General features: G+C 37.7%; 2 protein-coding genes across 2 annotated transcripts; both read left to right on the top strand.

Annotated features, from left to right (window-relative positions):
* The first annotated feature begins 1848 nt into the window (after positions 1-1848).
* Positions 1849-6162, top strand: LOC128246401 (uncharacterized). The gene is made up of 4 exons (XM_052964587.1): positions 1849-2142; positions 4376-4581; positions 5013-5652; positions 5839-6162. The coding sequence occupies exons 1-4, from the start codon at positions 1849-1851 to the stop codon at positions 6160-6162; spliced, it is 1464 nt and encodes a 487-aa protein (XP_052820547.1).
* Positions 6163-7179: 1017 nt separating this feature from the next.
* On the top strand, positions 7180-16619 carry LOC128245432 (splicing factor 3B subunit 4-like). Its single transcript, XM_052963569.1, has 10 exons — positions 7180-7259; positions 9136-9219; positions 9839-9984; positions 10448-10576; positions 10915-11095; positions 11509-11652; positions 11986-12129; positions 12920-13018; positions 14025-14201; positions 15173-16619. Exons 1-10 carry the CDS (start codon positions 7226-7228, stop codon positions 15355-15357), a joined length of 1323 nt encoding a protein of 440 aa, XP_052819529.1. The 5' UTR covers positions 7180-7225; the 3' UTR covers positions 15358-16619.
* The last annotated feature ends 3546 nt before the right edge of the window (positions 16620-20165 follow it).

Genomic DNA, 20165 nt, shown 5'->3' with positions numbered 1-20165 from the left:
TCCGATTGCGCAAAACGGCTCCCTAATTAATGTAGGGTGGTTCGAATTTCTACATTTGTACATATATAACTTGTTGTAATGGAAAAAAAATCTTGCAGATAAGAAATTGTACATGCTTGTTTAAATAAATGTTCGGAATAATTATTTTCTCTTCTGCATTAAAATGGCCACTGTTGCCTAGCAAATTTTGTGGCTAAGTTAAGTGTGAACTCTTTCATTTTTTTCTTGCTTTACCAAACAGTAAAATTAAAAAGCCAGAATTATTTGGTGAAAAGTCCATACTTGTAAATTATCAACTTTGTTAGTAAATCTGAAAAAAATGTCAGGATTTAAGTCTGTCACCTCTCCATACGTTTTTCTCTTTTTCAAAAAAACTGTTAATTAGAAACAGCCACATTCAATTATTGCATTAAAATCACATTCTATCAGTTAGTGTATTCATTATGGATATTTTAAACTGAATTCTTCGAAGTTCGGTTTATCCTTTTGTCAGTATATATTTTGTAATCATAAATTACCAATTTAAAAAGAGTAGATGGCAGAATATGTCATATGGGTTCTAAACGTCACTCTGGTGAACACACTTCGGAGTTCAAACATATTTATTTCTTGAAAACATATATTTCAAACTGAATGTTTAAGATGATCGGAAGCTAAAAGCTTATAAAGATCATTTTCATCTGTAGAAAGGGAATGGCTCATGGACCAAACATAATTTTACTCGGTAAGGCATATGAAAACACTTACTTTACAATTATTTAACTTGTTAATACCGAAATTTTACAAAAATATATCATTGAAGTATAAAGAGAAAATCTGGTTTAAAACGGGATCGAACCGACGCTGGCACAGTTAAGAAAAATTTGGTGATGAATTGTACGATATATTTGAGCTATACAAATGACAACATATATTTCATACTAAATATTTAAGAACTTGATCGGAATATGTGTTTGTTCACTCACTCACTCACTCACTCACTCACTCACTCACTCACTCACTCACTCACTCACTCTCACTCACTCACTCACTCACTCACTCACTCACTCACTCACTCACTCACTCACTCACTCAATCACTCACTCAATCACTCAATCACTCAAGCATTCATTTACGAAAAAGACGTTTTATATTCCATTCAAACATAATGCTTAACAAAAGTTTAAGGATGCCACTGAATCATCCCCTACTACATGTAAGAGATAAATTCTTATCTGTTTGTTCAGTTTCTGTTGAACAATTTGCACTCTGACTTGGCTAAGTTATGGTAAGTGATGTGTTAACGCCTGTTTATATATTTATAAACTGTTGTACAAAATGTTGGTAAAATGTTCATCGGAATAACTCATTTTTTCACTTATGTGGCATGAATGAATGAATGAACATAGACGGAAGAAGACATTAATTTGTGTCCGGAACGTATGATGTCCTCGTACAAAACAAAACAAACATCAGTATTTTTATGACGCATATGCATATTGTTACAGCAATTCTGCGTTTAGACGTGATCTGCGTCAGGGGTTATTTTTCAAATGCAACGCTAATTTTTCGACATGACACATCATACTTGAAAGTTTATGCAAGTCCTTGGATCCCAACTAACTCGGCTAGCATTTTTTGACACAATCGCCGTGGGGCACGGGGAATTCACGGACCTTAAAATATTGAGCTGCCCTTACCCCCATGATATGAAAACCATTACAAATATAGTTTTAAACTATACTGTAGTTAATTATATTTCACATTAATATCACAGCTGTCAAGCTCCCCCTAGTCCTAGGTCAATCTGGAAAATCTTCGTATGGTATTCTTGAACCTTAATATATTTTTCATTACCAGGGCAGGACTATGGTGGCCCAACTAGGTCTGGCCTTCTGCACCACTATGGTCGTGGCGCGTGGGGGATTCACTGACCTGGAAAACTTTATGCGCGTCTTAGGATCCCTGGACCCCAACACTTCCTCCGTGAACTACTTGAACGGTTCCGTTTACTTCCGGCAGCCTGGCTCGCCTCTCGTAAAGGCGTTCAACTACGAGGGCTACAACATTAACCGGAAGCAGCGACAGTCTGACGGGAGCTTCCTATCGCTCTCCCGGGAGTTTGTCGTCTACCGTCATCCTAACACTTCACAGATAATACAGGTTAAGCATCAACCATCAATCATTGTTTGTGCATTCAATTTCCTTTTTATTTACGAAATATTTTTGGAAATATATTGCATAACCGCTATAGCTTTTTAACACCACAGAGACACACAATATTCGAACAATACAGCATTGCTATGCTATCATTGACGCCGAATAGTTTTATTGAAACATATTTCTTTGAATCTTTCAAAACTTATTAAGCCATTAATGCTCATATAAATTGTGCATTACAAAGTCATCGTCATACAAACACACATATAGACCCATTAAACACACGCAAGCTCACTACACGTGTATATAACCAGTTACATAAACTATTACCTAATATATTTTAATTTAAATACAAAACAAAAACAACAGCTGTCACAGGAGTGACGAATACCCCCGAATGGCAAACATAACTCCAAGGTTATTGTGCACTGCATTTTCCACTTGCAATGCTTAACCAACGTGTGTTGTTCAATTAAAATCGACTGAGCAATTTAGAAGTTACCCTGCAGACTGGAAAAAGTAACAAAAGGCAATAACGCTGTAATTAATGAAGATATAGTTATGGTTCTCATAAATTACACTTTCTGTCATTGTGCTTAAACATTGTATGAAGTTTAGTTAAATTCCATCCATTATTTTTTATTTATAAGTTATGCGCTGGACAAGAAAAAAGTAACCATGCAAGGGCAATACATAATTCTGTAAATTGATAATATAGCGTTGTGATTCTGTGCACTGCACTTCTTCTATTGTGCTTTACATATGTATAAAGATTTAATAAATTCCATCAAGTAGTTTGCAAGTTATTGTACCGGCAAAAGTTTGAAACAGAAACAAAAACACAACGGACGGCAATAACTCTGTAATTTGCTTACGTGTTATGATTTTTGTTTACTGCACTTTCTCTGAACGTGATTTACCATAGCATGAAGTTTAATTATTTACCATAGCATGAAGTTTAATTAAATTCCATTAAAAGTTTTCAAGTAATGCTTCGGACATGAAAATGCAACAAAGGGCAACAACTTTGTTATAAGCTTGAATAGAGCTATCGTGTTTGTACACTACACTTTCTCTTATTGTATTTTACCATTGTATGAAGTTTAAATAATTTCAATCCAGTAGTTTTCAAGAAATGCTCCGGACAAGAAAAAGTTATGAAAGACAATTTCTCTGTATTATGCTAGAACATAGTTATTATTCTTGCACGGTGCCCTCTCTCTCATTGTATGGTGTGTTGTTGTATTTTTTAAATTCCATTCAGTAGTTTTTGAGGTTATGCTGGGGATAAGAAAACAATACAAAGTGCAATAACTCTTTAATAAGCTTGATAAAGTTTCGGTTATTGTACACTGGACCTCCTCTTATTGTGCTTTACCACTGTATGTAGCTTCAGTACAATCCATCCAGTAGTTTGCAAGTTATTGTCCGCACACGTTTGACACAAAAGAAAATACAACAAAGGGCGATAACTCTGTACTTTGCTATAATATAGTTATGGTTCTTGTACAGTACACTTTCTCTCATTGTACTTTACCGGTATGAAGTTCTATTAGATTCCATCAGGTTGTTTTAAGTTTATTCTCTGGACCAAAAAACAAACAAAGGGCGTAAACTCTGTACTTAGCCAAAATATAGTTTTGGTACTTGTACACTGCAATACTATACCTCTCATTATGTTCCATCATCGTATGAAGTCTAATTATATTCCACCTCGTAGTTTTCAAGTTATCCCCCGAACAAAGAAAACTGCAACGGACTGACCGACCGACCAACAACAGGATGACTCCGGATGACTCCAATATATCCCCTTCAAACTTCGTTCAAGATACTGACGAATCGAACCCTAAAACAAATGTTGGAAATATGCTCACATAAGTCAACGATTTTGAATAAGTTAGTAACACGATTCAACAAAAAGCAGAAAGGTTGAATTATTCCTCTGCTTCATTATTGGTCCTTTTTGTCGAGCAAATTTGGTGTCACTTTTCCAATTATTCCTTGACTATAACTGCGTGGGTTCGCTCCCCACTACAACCATTTATTTATACTTAAAGTCTATATTTGTTCTTCAATGTCGGTATAAAAGAGTAACATAATTATAATATGAGTATTTTCAGATGCATAACCGTGAAAACCCCAAAACAATTTGGTCCAAACATGAACGCAATACATGACGTTTTTTTATGTTTTATAATAGACGAGTTGAAAATGGTCTGATCCTCACTTCCCCCAGGTGTGGATCAACCCTATATCCGGTCAGCCTAACGAGGTGTTTACCGTCATGAACGACCCGGTGAACGCCCTTCTGTCCAGCCCCTCCCCCAGCTTCATCGTCCCCGCCGACCGCCCGGCGTACCGGATATACAACTCCGACATCGTCCTCGAGTACCGCAACCCTCTACAGCCGGACGCCTACCCCCGCTACTCGGCCGACCCATGGTACGCCTATGGTTGGGTGCATTTCGTTTCATTTCCTATTGAATCATGAGTGGACCGTTGGGTCAGAACTTTGTTAAAGTTAACAACATTGTTCACATCATCGTTGTGACCGTTAAAAAAACATAGTGTCTAATTATTACGATGCTATAGTATGGTGCCAAAACGATCGCATTATGTCAACACTATAAAGTCTATTCGATAACAAATACACATGTCTACCCCAATATGTTTCCATTCAAGCCTAACCAGAGTCAATCTAGTCCCACTGTGCTATGTAGGTTTTGAAATACAAAATGTAGGTACCAGAAGCTAAACATAGAATCAATTTTACGACCGTAATTGTTCTATATCGCATACTGTATCCAACCATGATTAAATATATCGTATTGTACCTTGACATTTTGTTTGTATAGTGCCATTGCCAATTCTAGGTATGATTCTGTGGAACTATTCGCCTTCTTTGCCAACTACTCGCTGCTAATGGCGTCCACGACCGATAGCGTTCCGATGACAGGGACGTGGATGCGGAAGTCCGAGTACCTGCCGTGGATGGAACTGGGAACCAGCCCGGGGGAGCTGTACTATACCACCCTCGCCTGGAAGTGCATGGACGGTCTTGCGTGTGTGGCGGAAGATATTATGAACATAATTAAAGAGAATTACACGAAGTACCTACGGGCGCCGATCACGGAAGAAGAGCCAAACGAAACCTCGTGGACAGTATTTAAGAAAGTTATTGGCCAAAGACGCGAAGCCGGTTTACCGGACATAATTATTCCGCAAGTGAACGCGTCCACAGGCGTTCGAGACATGGTGTACGATGTCGATAAGCGTGTGCTGAGTGTCTTGAACAAGTGGCCGTTGAACGTCAAATTTAACGGCACAGCGTGGTCGGAGATCCCCGGGAAACAGACGGTCCCACTCTATGATATGCGGGGGAACATGGATGTGGACCTGGAGCGCATACCGGAAGGCGGCGGCTGGCGACTCCAGCTGGACGGCCTCATCTACCTATTGAACCACACAACTGGCGAGCCGCTGATACTGTTCTTCAACCCCATTACCGGCCGGGTAAGTCATAACTATTACAAATCGTAATAGTGTGTTATGGTAAACCTATTGTCACAGATGATATCGTCGGCATTCTTATAAAATTGTGTAAAGCACACAGTACACTGGTCTTTGGTAAAGCGTATTCGAATTCCAGGGAATGCGCCAATGACGTTTTCCGACTCAAATAACATTATCTGATTTTAGGTAGTCTACAACCAGTACATAATACAGGAAGTGGGCGTCGACCTGATTTTCCCTAAAGACTCGTTCTACTCCATGGACATATTTTCCTCGGAGGTCGTTGGTCTGATCGGAGCGCAGGGCACAGACGACGGAGCGCTGGACGGTGCTGGAAACTGGACCGTGAATATGCTCAACGCAATATTCCCCTGGGAAGAGCTAGCCAAAAACACGTCGACGTTTTATGGCACGTTTGCGACATTCGCGTCGTGGCCAGACTGGACAGAGATGACGAACGTTCCCGGAAACATCGTCGAAAAATTTACATTCAGTAACGCAAACTTTTGACGCGGTCGCTGATGACGCTGACGATTGCATTGTTATTGATGTATTATATATTTTTTGTCAGGGTATTTCATTAATGTTATAGCTCTAGGTGTATTGTTGAAAAGAAGATTATTTTGCCCATTTGCAAATGTGTTTGTTAAGCAGGAAAAGTCAATGAAATAAATGGTGTACTGTATGAAATGAATTATGGTCATTAATGATCAGATCCCTGAAATTTATATTAATTGAACATAAACGAAGTTAATATTTGGTACAAATGACTGCCTATGATCCTTTTGCGAGAGTGATACTACTTAAATATCATGACGACGCGTTCGACACACAATAGTCTAAAACAAGGACATTAAAAGAATTGAAGTGCATAGTAATTAATTTCAGAAAAACATTCAAATTAAAAGTTGTTTTCGTGAAAGTGTCTGTTTGTACAAGCTCTTCAATGCAATTGCAGGTACATGTATTTTTTGTTTTTTACTCGAACGCCACGGTGGACAGAGTGTTAACGGATATGACCGATGATGCCACCTATATATGGATACGTGATACATTATGATTGTGCAATATAAATAAAGATTGCGCGATCTCCGACTCCTTTTTTTTGGAGATGCTTATAATTATCCATGTACATGAACTTCAATTAGTTCCAAGTCAAGGCGGCTTACTTCAGGCCAAACATCACGTTTTGCAACACAATGACATGGACCTATAACCTATGGGTTTATAGGTCCGTGTTATTATTATTATTATTATTATTATTATTATTATTATTATTATTATTATTATTATTATTATTTAGTAGTAGTAGTAGTAGTAGTAGTAGTAGCAGTAGCAGTAGCAGTAGCAGTAGCAGTAGCAGTAGCAGTAGCAGTAGCAGTAGCAGTAGCAGTAGCAGTAGCAGTAGCAGTAGCAGTAGCAGCAGCAGCAGCAGCAGCAGCATTATTATAAGCATTATTAGGAGTATTATCATTATTTATTTTTTTGACCGGTTTTAATAAAAGCCGACTTGACTGTTCAGCAAGTTTGTAACGACAAGCAGAGTCGTGAAATTTCGTTTCACGGCGTCAAAATGGTAGCCGGACCAGTAGCAGAAAGAAATCAAGGTAATTACTTAGATTTGAGTACTGCAATCAATAAAAATTTAAATAATTTAACTTTTTATATCCGAATATTTTATTTCAGATTGACTGATTGCCATAGTTTGGCGAATTTATGTCAACATTGTTCGGATATTATTTCATCCGAATGTTGGTATAGTTTGCCAAAAATGTGACTGCTATTTTTTAAAAATTAAAGAAAAATTGAGCATTTTTTGTTTACCACACATGCTTTTAAGAGAAACTTGTAGTGAAGCAGTTTCCAAGAATCGGAGGAACTGTTATATTGTTGCTCAATAACAAATTTGATGGTACAGTATATCGAATTATGGCTGCTGTCGACTTCATTTGTCGTTATCGTCTCAGTGCTATAATTCTCTGTGTACTTAAACTCTTTTTACTTTTTGTAGAAAAACGGAAAGTTGCCAATAAGTTTAATTGTTGTTATTCTTATTTTGTTCTTGAAGGCTTAAATTACAGTCTGTTTGTATCGCTCAGGAAGTCACTCAATGAAGTCACCATTTCTTGCTTGGCTCCAGTAGAAATGTCATGCACTTCTCCTGCCAGTATTCCTATTGTGACGACTGAGCACGAAACATCGTGCCTACGGAAAATTTATTCCGTGCACTGTTGTAGTTTTTTTCTGGCGTCTGAGTACTATAAGCAATGGGAAATGTAGTGATCTGCTGTTTCTGGTATTTTACATGTGTCACAGCAGTTGTCTGTATGCTGTCTGAACTATTTGAACTTTTGTCATCGTAGCTTGATTTAATGTACTGACATCAAGTAATGCTCCTTAGCAGATAAACTCCTCGCATTGGATATTATTTCACAGAAGCTCTGAGCATGCTGGTGAAATTTACAAGTGTACAGAAAGTGTGTAAGTGGCCTGTTAGCTTAGTCGGTATCAATTATTTTTGACGATACTGTCTTTGGACTTGATGTACTTAAGTACAGTCTAATCTTGTGAATGATTTTTATGATGATGTTGGGCCAGCTCTTCAATGACTGCCTGCAGACCTAGATATCCTGTGTTAAATCCCGGGACATGGCCCTTCATTTGTGCTCTTTCTCTCAGGCCTAAAAAAAAAATACATTTGGTTCGGGTTACCCGACCCTACCTACGGAATAGGCGCCGACCCTACCGTTTTTATAGTCAATTTGAAAAAAAAAAATGAAAAATTAAAAAAAAATAAAAAAAAATCTCGTTTTTTTTTTTAAATTGCTTTTTAATATTAAGTTTAAACCTTAAATGCTTATACAGAAGATAGCTTTAACACCATTCTCCAATGATGAAAATTATATTATTAAAAAAAATTATATTCTTATATAAAACCTAATAAAAAAAAAATAAAAAAAAAAAAAAAAGCCTACCTACCCTACCTATTTTTTTAAGAATGTAACCCTAACCAAACAATTTTTTTTTTTTAGGCCTCATCAATGTTAAGCCTGACATGTTTAATACCTATTCTTCCTAATGTTAGCCTTGATTGGCTGCCAAGCCTCTGGTAAGGCTTGGTAGCAGGTATATATCATAGTATATAATTTAACATTTTTAAGGTATAAATTCATAAATTTATGCGCATTTGTGATGCTCCTTAAATTACTGAGACAATAGAGTGGTTCGTCTTCAAAACGAAGTGACTTATTTCTTCTAGAATCACCTTTTTATATTATTTCCATTGGTCATCTTTACCTGAGTTGTCAGGAAAAGTTAACCTCTTGTTGCTGGATCACTGTACCATTGTACAGGCTTGGGAACATTGCGTAATCAGGCAATTATAAAATACATCAAAATTCAACTTATTGTCTTTTACATTTTACCTGCAAAACAGGAAAAATTCCTAGATAAATTATCTGAATTAATTGTTTTATATTTCAGATGCTACTGTGTATGTTGGAGGCCTGGATGAGAAAGTTACAGAAGCCGTCCTCTGGGAGCTGTTCCTGCAGGCTGGACCTGTTGGTATGACTCTAAGAGCAAGTTTTAAATAAATAACAAAAATCAGTCACTTTTACTCAATTACAGTTTTTCACTGTAATAAAAGAATCAGTCTATTTATGAATACAAAGTAATTTACCAATTAAATTGAATATTCGTACATATTTACACTCATGTGTTTGACATTCTTGAAATAATCTTGTTTTGGTATTCACTGGCTGAAAGGGGCTTGCTTATGCCTTATTCGTCCAGAAATTGAAAAATTAATCTTGTGTGAAATTTGAACAATATACTTGCAACAATGAAAGCTCTATTTTAAACAGCTATTTAAAAAAAAGTGACAGAAAGTGCTCATTTTCCCGCAAAGCATTAGTAACTCTACAGAATATTGAATGGCTTTAATGGCTTGGATTCACAAAAGTGTGCTTGATAAGTATCTGCCAGTTGTTGTTTGTTCTTTTAAGCAAACTCAGTTTGAGCAAAGCCCAAAAAAATAATTAATGTTTCAAGCATAAGATCTTTGAGTTAGACTCTTAAGTATTAAACAGAACAGATTGAATACTTTTTTTTTAAATGGCATTATTTTTTAAATCACTTTAATTTGTCTTACCAGTCCAGTACTAATATAACCTTCTGATTTCAGTGAACGTTCACATGCCCAAAGATCGTGTGACACAGACACACCAGGGGTATGGCTTTGTGGAGTTTATGGGAGAGGAAGATGCAGATTACGCCATTAAAATAATGAATATGATCAAAATGTACGGCAAACCCATCAGAGTGAATAAGGTATGGTGTGGCTTGCTGTGTATGTAAACATTTGCCTTGATTATAGATAGGATTATTACTCAAATCATTACAATCATGATATTGGTTATAAGATATCGCAGGCCTATAAAAATGATTGCTTTGTACATTTTACATGTTATTGTGTTTTGAAAATCAGCAACAACAACATTTTTGTGATATTTAATTGGTAAATATTACTTTAGAAACAAAATTGTTTGATACAAATTTATGCCTTTCAATCATGAATAAGCTGTCTGAAATACTGAAACAGGAGCATTTCTTGTTAACATAGAGGCAAACTATCATTGTATTCTTTTCTATGAATAGAAATAGAAGACGACATTGTAAAGAAACAAAACTTCTGAAATTAACATATAAAATGGAAATCTGCATCTTTAACTCAAACAGCAAAACATATTGTACAATTATGAATAAAAACATCTATTAACATTTATTTTTTTAGGCGTCTGCAAACCAACGTAACCTGGACGTAGGAGCGAACATATTTATTGGGAATTTGGATCCTGAGGTCGACGAAAAGCTGCTCTATGATACATTCAGTGCTTTTGGCGTGATTTTACAGACCCCAAAGGTTGGAATGCTCAAAGCTATGCTTTTTTAGGGCTTCTAAAGCTCCTGTTAATCCTGAAATAAAAAATATTTAGAGCTTTTATATTGCATAATGTAAATGTTCAGTTGTGGAGATTGTATTTTTTGCTTTGCACTGACATTTGTATAAACAATAGTGTGAAGTATGTTGAATGGCAGTGTTTTCAATTTTTTTGGGGGGGTAGGGGGGAATAACATTGTTTTGGCAAAAAGGGGGGGGGTTGTATTTTATTTTTATCTTAATGTTTTTGTACCATCAAAATAGCAAGTATGCCTATAAAAATTGTTTATTTTAAATTCTACTCGTCACACAAATTCCAGATCATGAGAGACCCGGACTCGGGCAACTCAAAAGGCTATGCATTCATCAACTTTGCGAGTTTTGAGGCTGCAGATTCTGCCATAGAGGCGATGAACGGTCAATACCTGTGCAATAGAGCTATCACTATCTCCTACGCATTCAGGAAGGACTCGAAAGGAGAGAGGCACGGAAGTGCTGCTGGTAGGGATATGTTTCTGATGTGTTAAGTTAATTCATTTAATGTCTCCTCTGTAGTAAAAAGTTGAGGTATTGTGATAGTCTTTGTGTTATTGATGGTGTTGGCTTGAAAAATCTTAACCTTGGTCATGACTCAAAATGACCCAACTCTGGCTTTATTAATTATGGAGTTATTTCCTTTTTCCACTAAACAAGAGCATTAGTGCTCACTGTGCAGCACTTTTGTTGTTTTAAGGTCTGAACTCTAAATAAGATGACTTTATTGCTGAAACTTATATCTGGGAAGTACATGATAAAACACTGGTCCTTTTATATGATCTAAAAAATGTCACAGATAATAAGTAAGTTTTACAAGATTACCTATTACATGTACCTAGACAAGGTTGATAGTACCAGATGTTTTTTCATTATTGCAGAGCGAATGATGGCAGCAAAGAATCCTCTATCCCTGACAGACAGGCCACATCAGCTGTTTGCAGATGCCCCTCCTCCCTCAGCCCCTGCTCCAGGGGGTGTCGCACCCCCACCACCCCCTCCCTCACAACAGATGCCAATGCCAGGTAAGTTTCAGATGAATAGAAAATGGTCTTTTTCATGATTTCTAATTAATTGTACAAACTTTATTTATTGTGTCCTTTAATAAGCATGCTTATGGTCAGTCTCAGGTAAATAATATTGATGTAAACAAATTTAATATACAGGTATACATTTATTAAATTTAATTATTTAAAAAAATATGTGGTTTTCCTAATTGCAACAAGTTGTTTCTAAATGCCTATCAATAATCAAAGGACATTTTACTCAGGTATTTCTACATTTTGTGGGCATTGACACACCTTCATACCTCAAAATATGTGTTTTTGCCTAAAAAAATTGTTTGATTGTGTTTGCAGGGATGCCATCCTCCCAGCCTTCAAGCCTGCCCCCTCCTGTCCCTCCACCCATGGGAGCCCCAGGGATGGGTGGAGCTCCCCCAATGATGCCCCCGCCTGTGCCACCCTCAGGAATGCCCCACTATCATCAAGGGCTCCATCAAGGTTAGTCCCCAATAGTTTTATTGGAATGAACTCCTGCTTTGGTGCCATATGACCTTTAAACAACTTGGTGACATTTAGCCTCAAATATCTATTTTTTCTTTAGGGGGGCACTTTTACAATATATCTAGCATGTAATAACTGTGAATTACTGCAGTTTAACAATGTCAGAAAATCTTGAACTTTATATCGGAAAGTAAAACAACTTGAATTTGTTTGAAACGTTTTGAGTACGAAAAACAAGTCGAGAAAAGGTACCCAAACAAAAATTTGCAACAAAAACATGCAGCCTATATGCACATTACCCACCAATGGTTTGTGGTCACCAAGTCGGACAAGTGGGTTTTATCTGGATTCATTTAGTTGAACAAATTTGTTCAAGTTTCTGAATGTTTTCACCAAAAATCTGAACACATGATCCGGTTCACTGATCAACACTATGTACAGATAAAAGGGACTGTACTCCTGACCGGGAATAGATTCCCTTAAAATGACTGTAGTGTTGGTGTGTGAACCTGATCGCTGATTAAGGTGTTTTTTTGGATTGAAATTATCACATGTTCACAAACCTAAATCAAGGGTTGTAAAATAATCTGGGTTTTGTTTTATTTATATATTCAGGCTTTTTTGCTATACCCCAGTAATCTTATATTTATACAAACATATACATATAGTATTTTGGCTTGTTAAACAAATCTTATTTTGATGATTAAACTTTGAAAACAAACTGAAATAAATGAGTCACAAAAGGCATACCCCTACATAGCTCTAACTACTGTCATTTTTATTCCAGGTCAGATGCCAGCACCCCCGTTTCCCCCAAACATGCGTCCCCCGCCAGGACCCCCACCAAACTCCATGGGCAACATGGGTATGCAGCCACCCAGACACGGTATGTCACAGTGGTGGAAACTAGATCAAGCCCACAAACTGTACAGTAGTAACATGGCTGTCGGGCTTGTTCAATATAAGATGTTTACATAGCTGGCTGGTTTCAATTTTCAACTGGAGAATAGTATTTGGATTTGGCCTTGTTTGTTTTGATGACTGATGTCTTTGTCTTAAAGATGCACTCTAACAGATTGACTGTTTAAACACTTTCAGTTTTTGTCTAAAATTTAGCTTATTTTGGTATCAATGCCTTCAATTCAGTCATTTAAGATACCTCACAATAGAACAGATCTCAGTTATTTAGAAACATAATGAAAATTTCATTTTTCTTTAAGCGTTAGTAATGTAAATATGAAAAACTGTGATCTTATCTTTTGTCTGCAGTCTTGTATCACTGATTTCCAGACATTTACTAAAAAATTGGCTGGTTCCAAAACAAAAATTAAAAATAATGTCAAAACGGTCATTCTATGAAAGTGCAGCTTTATGTTCAAAGGCAGCAGTATTATCATGAATTCAACAACTGCAGCTAATGTGTAAATCACATTTTGTGAGCAGTTTTGAGCTGTCTGATCTGTTTTCAACAAAAAAAGGTTCAGTATTATCATAGTCTTTGACACCCTTTGTGTTTACAACTTCTTGGTGCAAAATCTTTAATCTTGACCATGACTGAAAAATTGTTCAAATCAGTGACAATAATTATAATTATGTGTAGCAAGGCTCAGAACTCAAGGCTCAGAACTCTGCCTTTGATATTTGTTGAGTAAGAGTTCTGCCCCTTTATCAGCTAAGAGAAAATTTGTAAGCATTATCAAAGATCTGTTTGTGTAGCCTTTGTTTTTTAAATATAGCTAAAACAATATTATAAAAAACTTGGTGATTGTGGTCAGACATCTCTCCCAATGACGTTGGATTCAATTTTATAATTATAAAACAGACTAAATCAAAATTATTTTTTTCCTTAGACTTAACTTATTCATGCTTATTTCTATTTCTGTTTATTTCAGGGATGCCTCCACCTCCTGCCCCACCCATGTCATCGGCTGGGCCCAACCAACAGATGGCACCCAACCCTACATACAACCAGTCTGTCATGCCCAATATGCCTCCACCCCCAGGCATGCGACCCCCACCCCCAAACTGGAGGGGGCCACCACCCCGGGGACCTCCACATCCACCATTTGGTAAGAATGTTTGAATATGGTAAATAAATAGCATGTTGCAACATGGATTGTTGACCTTAATGTGATTTGAATTAACAATCATTTAAAACAGGGCTTTCTCTCGGCACTTTGGGAAAGGGGCCTGGAGCCATTCGAAAGGGGAAATGTGCCTAAAGGGAATTTCGAATAAACGTAATTTAACACAAAAAAAAAACTTATTCTGTAATAAAATCTATGTATAAATTCATTTCTGTGTCATATCAGAAAGGGCATCATGTAAATATTATTAGATTCTATTGACAAAATAATCTAGATTAAAAATGCCGCTATTTTTGGTATTTCTTGTCCGATTTTGGTCCATTTTTATCACAAAGTGGACAACCTGAAGGAGATTTTTTTTTCGAAAATGATCAAAGTAATAACTTCTTCAGCCCTGGTGAACATTGGTTCATTCTCTGTGCACTAGACATTTCTTGTCTTATGAAAATGTTTCAACTTTGTTTCAAGGGGTGAAAAAGGTTCTGGAGCAGTGTCTCTTCATCTAATGTCACCTAGATCAACTTACTGACATCCCTTCCTTTACAGTTTCATTGAACATAAAGACACATGACTCTGACTTGAAATGTGTACCGCAGAACAAGGGATTGCACAATTAGTGATTAACATTGTAATATCCGATGATTGCGCTGACTCAAACCCTGTCTTACAGTGTGTATCATGAAACTATGGCTGAGAGTGGTTTATTGGTTTAGATTATCTCTATTTGTTGTCAGCTTTTCACCCAAGAGGTTGGTGGTTAAACCCCACTAGGGGTACTTTCTCATGGCCTCTTACTAAGGAACATCAGTATTGGCTTCAATCCAGGAAACAGACTCAAGAGATTCATATAAGCTTTCAGCTATCTTTACAATAAAGCTCAAATAATTGTGTATAAACTAAGCCAAGTATGCTCCTTTGTTGTTTATTACAATGTTTTATTCTCCCTTTTTCAGGTATGCGTCCCCCACCCCCAGGGATGAGACCACCACCCCCAGGAATGGGCCCCAGAGGTCCTATGAGGGGCCCACCACCCCCACGGGGTATGAGACCTCCACCCCCTGGAATGCGAGGTCCCCCACCCCCGCCCCCACCACAAGGGGGAGGGGGGTATGACGGGTACAACGAAGGGGGTTACTGAGCTAAGACTTTAAAAAGAGATTTTGATTGTGATACAAAGGCAGTTTGAAGGATTTAAAGATAATGTGGTCAAAGGTGATTTCACTGCAATTTGTCTGTTAAGGGTTATTTAACTGGGAATGCGGACAGTTTTAGGGATAAAGGAGTAGGGAAACGCTGGCCAATATTTGTTAACTGCAGTCATTGAAAACAAAATAAATAGTTTATTCTGACATTATTATACTATTATAACCACATGCCCGATTATATAAACATGGCAATAGCCATTTTTTCAACTTTTCTGTTTTTTCTAAGAAAAGAAGGCGAAGTATTCCAAAACTTTAACCTTTCTCAAGTTATTCTACTTAAACTTGGTACACGTGCTGCCAGAGACAGTACACAAGGCCCATAACGCTGCCTTTAAAAACTCTTTATTATGCCCCTTTTTCAACTGAAAAAAGACAAGCTTTTGCGTTCACTTGGTATTGCTCTTATTTTATTCAGGCTCTGTTATTGCAATAAATCTGTGGGGGTTTTTACCAAGAACTGTGGCATTCGGGAAATTGGTTATACAGACTTGGAAGATAGAAGACTTGAAGCCAATTGTGTTGTTTTTTCAACGTATGTACACTTTATTTGCTGGTGATGAATCTCTCATGAAGCAGATTCAAGAGAATGTTTGAGTTTTAACTCTGCTAAAATTAATTCATAGATAAAAGATTGAACTCTAAGAACATCATGTTTATAATAAGGTTAATTTCACAACACCTTCATTGTGACGACAACTCGGATGAAAAGATATGAATCCAACAATCATGTTACAAAACACAATCCAGTAGTAGAAGTTCACATGTTCATAACAAATCATCAAAGTTAGACTTTCTGATGTACCACCACACATCCTAACTGAGGTGCTGGCATCAGCATCTTTCAACACCCCATGCTGTATAGAATCCAGAATTTGATAAGCCTTGAATACATTTTACCAGTGTAGGGATAACTGACATGTGCTAGTTCTGACCACTTACAATAGTGCGTTGTATAAAGATACATTTAAGATTTGTTCTGTTTATTTTCTGTTTGTTTCACGAAATGCCAGTGTAACTGGTCCCCAATGACTCCTCACACTGTTAAGTGACGTATCTTTATTGATCCAGTGAAAAGAGATCTGTAGAAAAACCACAATGAATCATGTACATTTCATAGCATTTAAAAGGCATCCATTTTTTTCTGTATATATGTATGAAAAATGTTTTATTTTGTAATAAATGTGTTCATGATTTACTGACCTATTTTGTTTTAATATGAGTGTTATTTGTTGGTGCTAGTTGAAATGAATTTCAGCTGGTTGTTTTAAAACTGCTAATATGGTGGTTTTAGAATACGGTCTGCCTGCACCCATTGGCTGCAATATAGTTTGACCCAACCGCATCCCCATTGTAGTATTACTAGTAATGTAACACTCCACCATACATTTCTTGGTACTTACACTCAGCACACCACCACCCCTGGTGTTGAAGAGGAATTTGAAAGCCTATAGCAGGGCGGCTTCAGGATCTGACGTTATTTTTTAACATTTCTAGTCCGAAAGTACGAGTGTAGGATGATATCCCCCCCCCGGATGATTGCCCCCCCCCCCAGACATTAGCCCCTAGGACCATATTGAAATTAAAAGAAAACTTGGACGATTTTAGGGGTGCGCGCGCCAGGTGCCCCACCCCCTGGATCCGCTTGTGGAACGGGGTAAATCTACCTTCGCCATTTTTATTTTTACGAGTAAACACATTTTTGATATTCACTTTGAAATGACGCAATGTTTATGAAATCATAAAGCGTAACATTTTGTAAGTCCCACCACTTTGCCCTAAAATATTTGTACGCCCCTTGGTCAGTTAGAGCCTGATGATAATAGACTAGGTGCAACACACTTAAATCTTGTGATTTTCTTCTTTGTATACATGTTCTGTTCAAAGAGATCACTTGTCTCCACCAATTTCGCTGTTAATGATGCTGTTTTAGCAGTTTTTAGAGGTTAATACATGGCAAAGCCGGGCCGTTGCTTGATAATTGGCCAGAGTGTCTCATGACAGCCCCGAGAGTAAGTTGACTGAAGCATGATGTTTATAAGAAAACACACGGAGTGCAGGTAAACGTTTAAAACAATATCGTGAACCTGAAAAAAAGAGGGAAAACATATGTATTAATAATTAATAATTCATTACTGCCAGTGACAAGTGCGTGCCCTGTCACTTCATGTGTTTACATGCTACTGCCAGTGACAAGTGCGTGCCCTGTCACTTCATGTGTTTACATGCTACTGCCAGTGACAAGTGCGTGCCCTGTCACTTCATGTGTTTACATGCTATTGCCAGTGACAAGTGCGTGCCCTGTCACTTCATGTGTTTACATGCTACTGCCAGTAACAAGTGCGTGCCCTATCACTTCATGTGTTTATATGCTACTGCCAGTGACAAGTGCGTGCCCTGTCACTTTATGTGTTTACATGCTACCCCTTTTGTACGTTGATCATCAATCAACTGGTACTTCTGCTGTTGGGAAAAGAAAATACACCCTGTCATAATACTTCTGTAGGCGTTGAATACCTCTATACTTATTGAATTTCCCGGGCCCCTGTTCACTAACGTCTTTAGTGTAATTTAGAGACAAAAGATTCATAATTACGACTTTTAAGTTTATTGTAGAATCTCTTTTAGACGAGTAATAATAGTAATAAATACTTAACATGTTACAAATAACTCGTTTTTACATTTTTACGCATCTTTTGTCAAAAAACAGAGAGAGAGAGAGAGAGAGAGAGAGAGAGAGAGGAGAGGAGAGGAGAGGAGAGGAGAGGAGAGGAGAGGAGAGAGAAATTTCTAAAGATTTCAAAGATGGATTGGAGCATGGATATGTTTACAGAGTCATTGACAGGTTAATAAAGGACATTGATGCCTGTGTTTCTAATGTTGAAAACAGGATTGAGCTGGTAAAAAAGCTGGGCACAAATGAGATTAATAAACTGAGAATGTATCGAGATGAAGTTAATCAATACTTTGAGGAAAGAGAAAAATCTCTTTTGAAGAAAGTAAGACAGCTGAAAGCAAATGACGAAACAATGTTGGACTCCCTCACACCAAGTGCAACAACCTAAAGTCCAAGGTAGAAACTATTTTGTCCCAACTGAAAGAACTAGAAGGGAATAATTCACAGTTCTTTATCAAAGGAAGGAGAGCCCTGCCACATCTAAAAAGTCTGCAGTCTGCTTTGGTCGACATTAAAAAGGAGACTTGTGTCCAACAGTACCTGTTTATAAAAGATCCATTAACAGAAAAGCTGCTTGCATCTACCACCGGACTTGGCATTGTAGAAAAGACTAGTGAATTAAAAACCGCAGGTAAGATGATACATCAATATACTTGTTCGGGTAGTGCAGTGGATACCACGCTTACTTCTCACCAAGGCGCCGAGTGTTTGATTCCCTGTCCAAGCGCATGTGAGTTTAGTTGGTGTTCACCAAGTGGGGCAAGTTGGTTAACCTACAGGTGCTCTGGTTTCTTTCACAGTATAAAATCACACCCGCATAAAATGTGCGCTCTATGAGATTGATTAATACCTTGTGATTATTTGTTTCGCTATCGTGATATATTGGTTAAACCTAAATTATTATCATATCTGTACAATATCACACTACTACATCACTTCATAAAATCAAAATGTCATGCATTAGAATAAGTTGGGGTTTTTTTTAACTTTTCATCATTGTAGAAAGTACGCCCTACTATACATCAACGAGTAACACGAGAACAACTGCAACAAAAGCAGACACAGGTGTCCCTGCACGGTGCGACCAGAATAAATCTAGACAATTGTTTGTTTATTTGAGTTTATCAAGGTCTGCCCGCGCCCATTGGCTGCATTATGGCTTGACCCCGCCGTGACGCCATCACGACTTAAATTGTGTTTAAATGCCATAAGTGACATGAGATAGAAGTGACAGCAATTCGCAGTCAAATCCAGACATTGGAAGACTTGAAGAAACAGAGTGAGATACAAGAAATCCGGGTGCGATACCCTAGCTCTTTTGCGAAGAGACCTCTTGGTTCTTTAACGTGCTCGGTGTAAAGCACCGATACACGGGATACAACTTTCCTGGGTAGAACCAGTACTGAGTACACCACTTTCCCAAGCACTACCCTTTAAATGCCAAGCGCCAGGCAAGGGAGCTACTTGTACCAGCTTTTAACGTCTTTCGGTATGACGCGGCCCGGGATCGAACCCACGACCTCCCGCTCCGTAGGCGGACGCTTAACCACAAGGCCACGGAGACGGTGATAAAATCTAGACAAAAAGAAAGTAAGCTTATAAATATGTCAACACGTTCATGTTGGTCTCATGTGGAAATGCTTGCATGTTTGGCTGTTCAATAACTAAATTCTAGCGATAGCGTTGTTACAACCTAAAGTGCGTTTCTTGCCGTAAAACAATATTGACCCTAGTCAAGAATTACTGCCATGTCTTATTCTTGTTTGTTTGGCTGATGGTCATAAATTATACACAACAAAGACACGTCCATGTTGTAGCATTTGCATAAGACATGTTTTTGAAAATTGTAGGAAGGTCGGTGTCAGCTAAAAATCGCCAGACTGAACCGCATGTCGACCCAGTTGCATCAATCAAATTCAAGCCACCATCTAACACGGAGGACTCCTACCGGACCAGTATGCTAGGTGCAGCCTTAACATTCAAGCCATCAGCTGACACTGAGGACATCCACCTGACCAGCATGCTAGACGCAGCCATCAAAGTCAAGCCACCATCTGACACTGAGGA

This window comes from Mya arenaria, chromosome 9 (assembly GCF_026914265.1).
Source record: "Mya arenaria isolate MELC-2E11 chromosome 9, ASM2691426v1".
Lineage (NCBI taxonomy): Eukaryota > Metazoa > Mollusca > Bivalvia > Myida > Myidae > Mya > Mya arenaria.
This window is presented reverse-complemented; position numbering and strand designations above follow the sequence as displayed.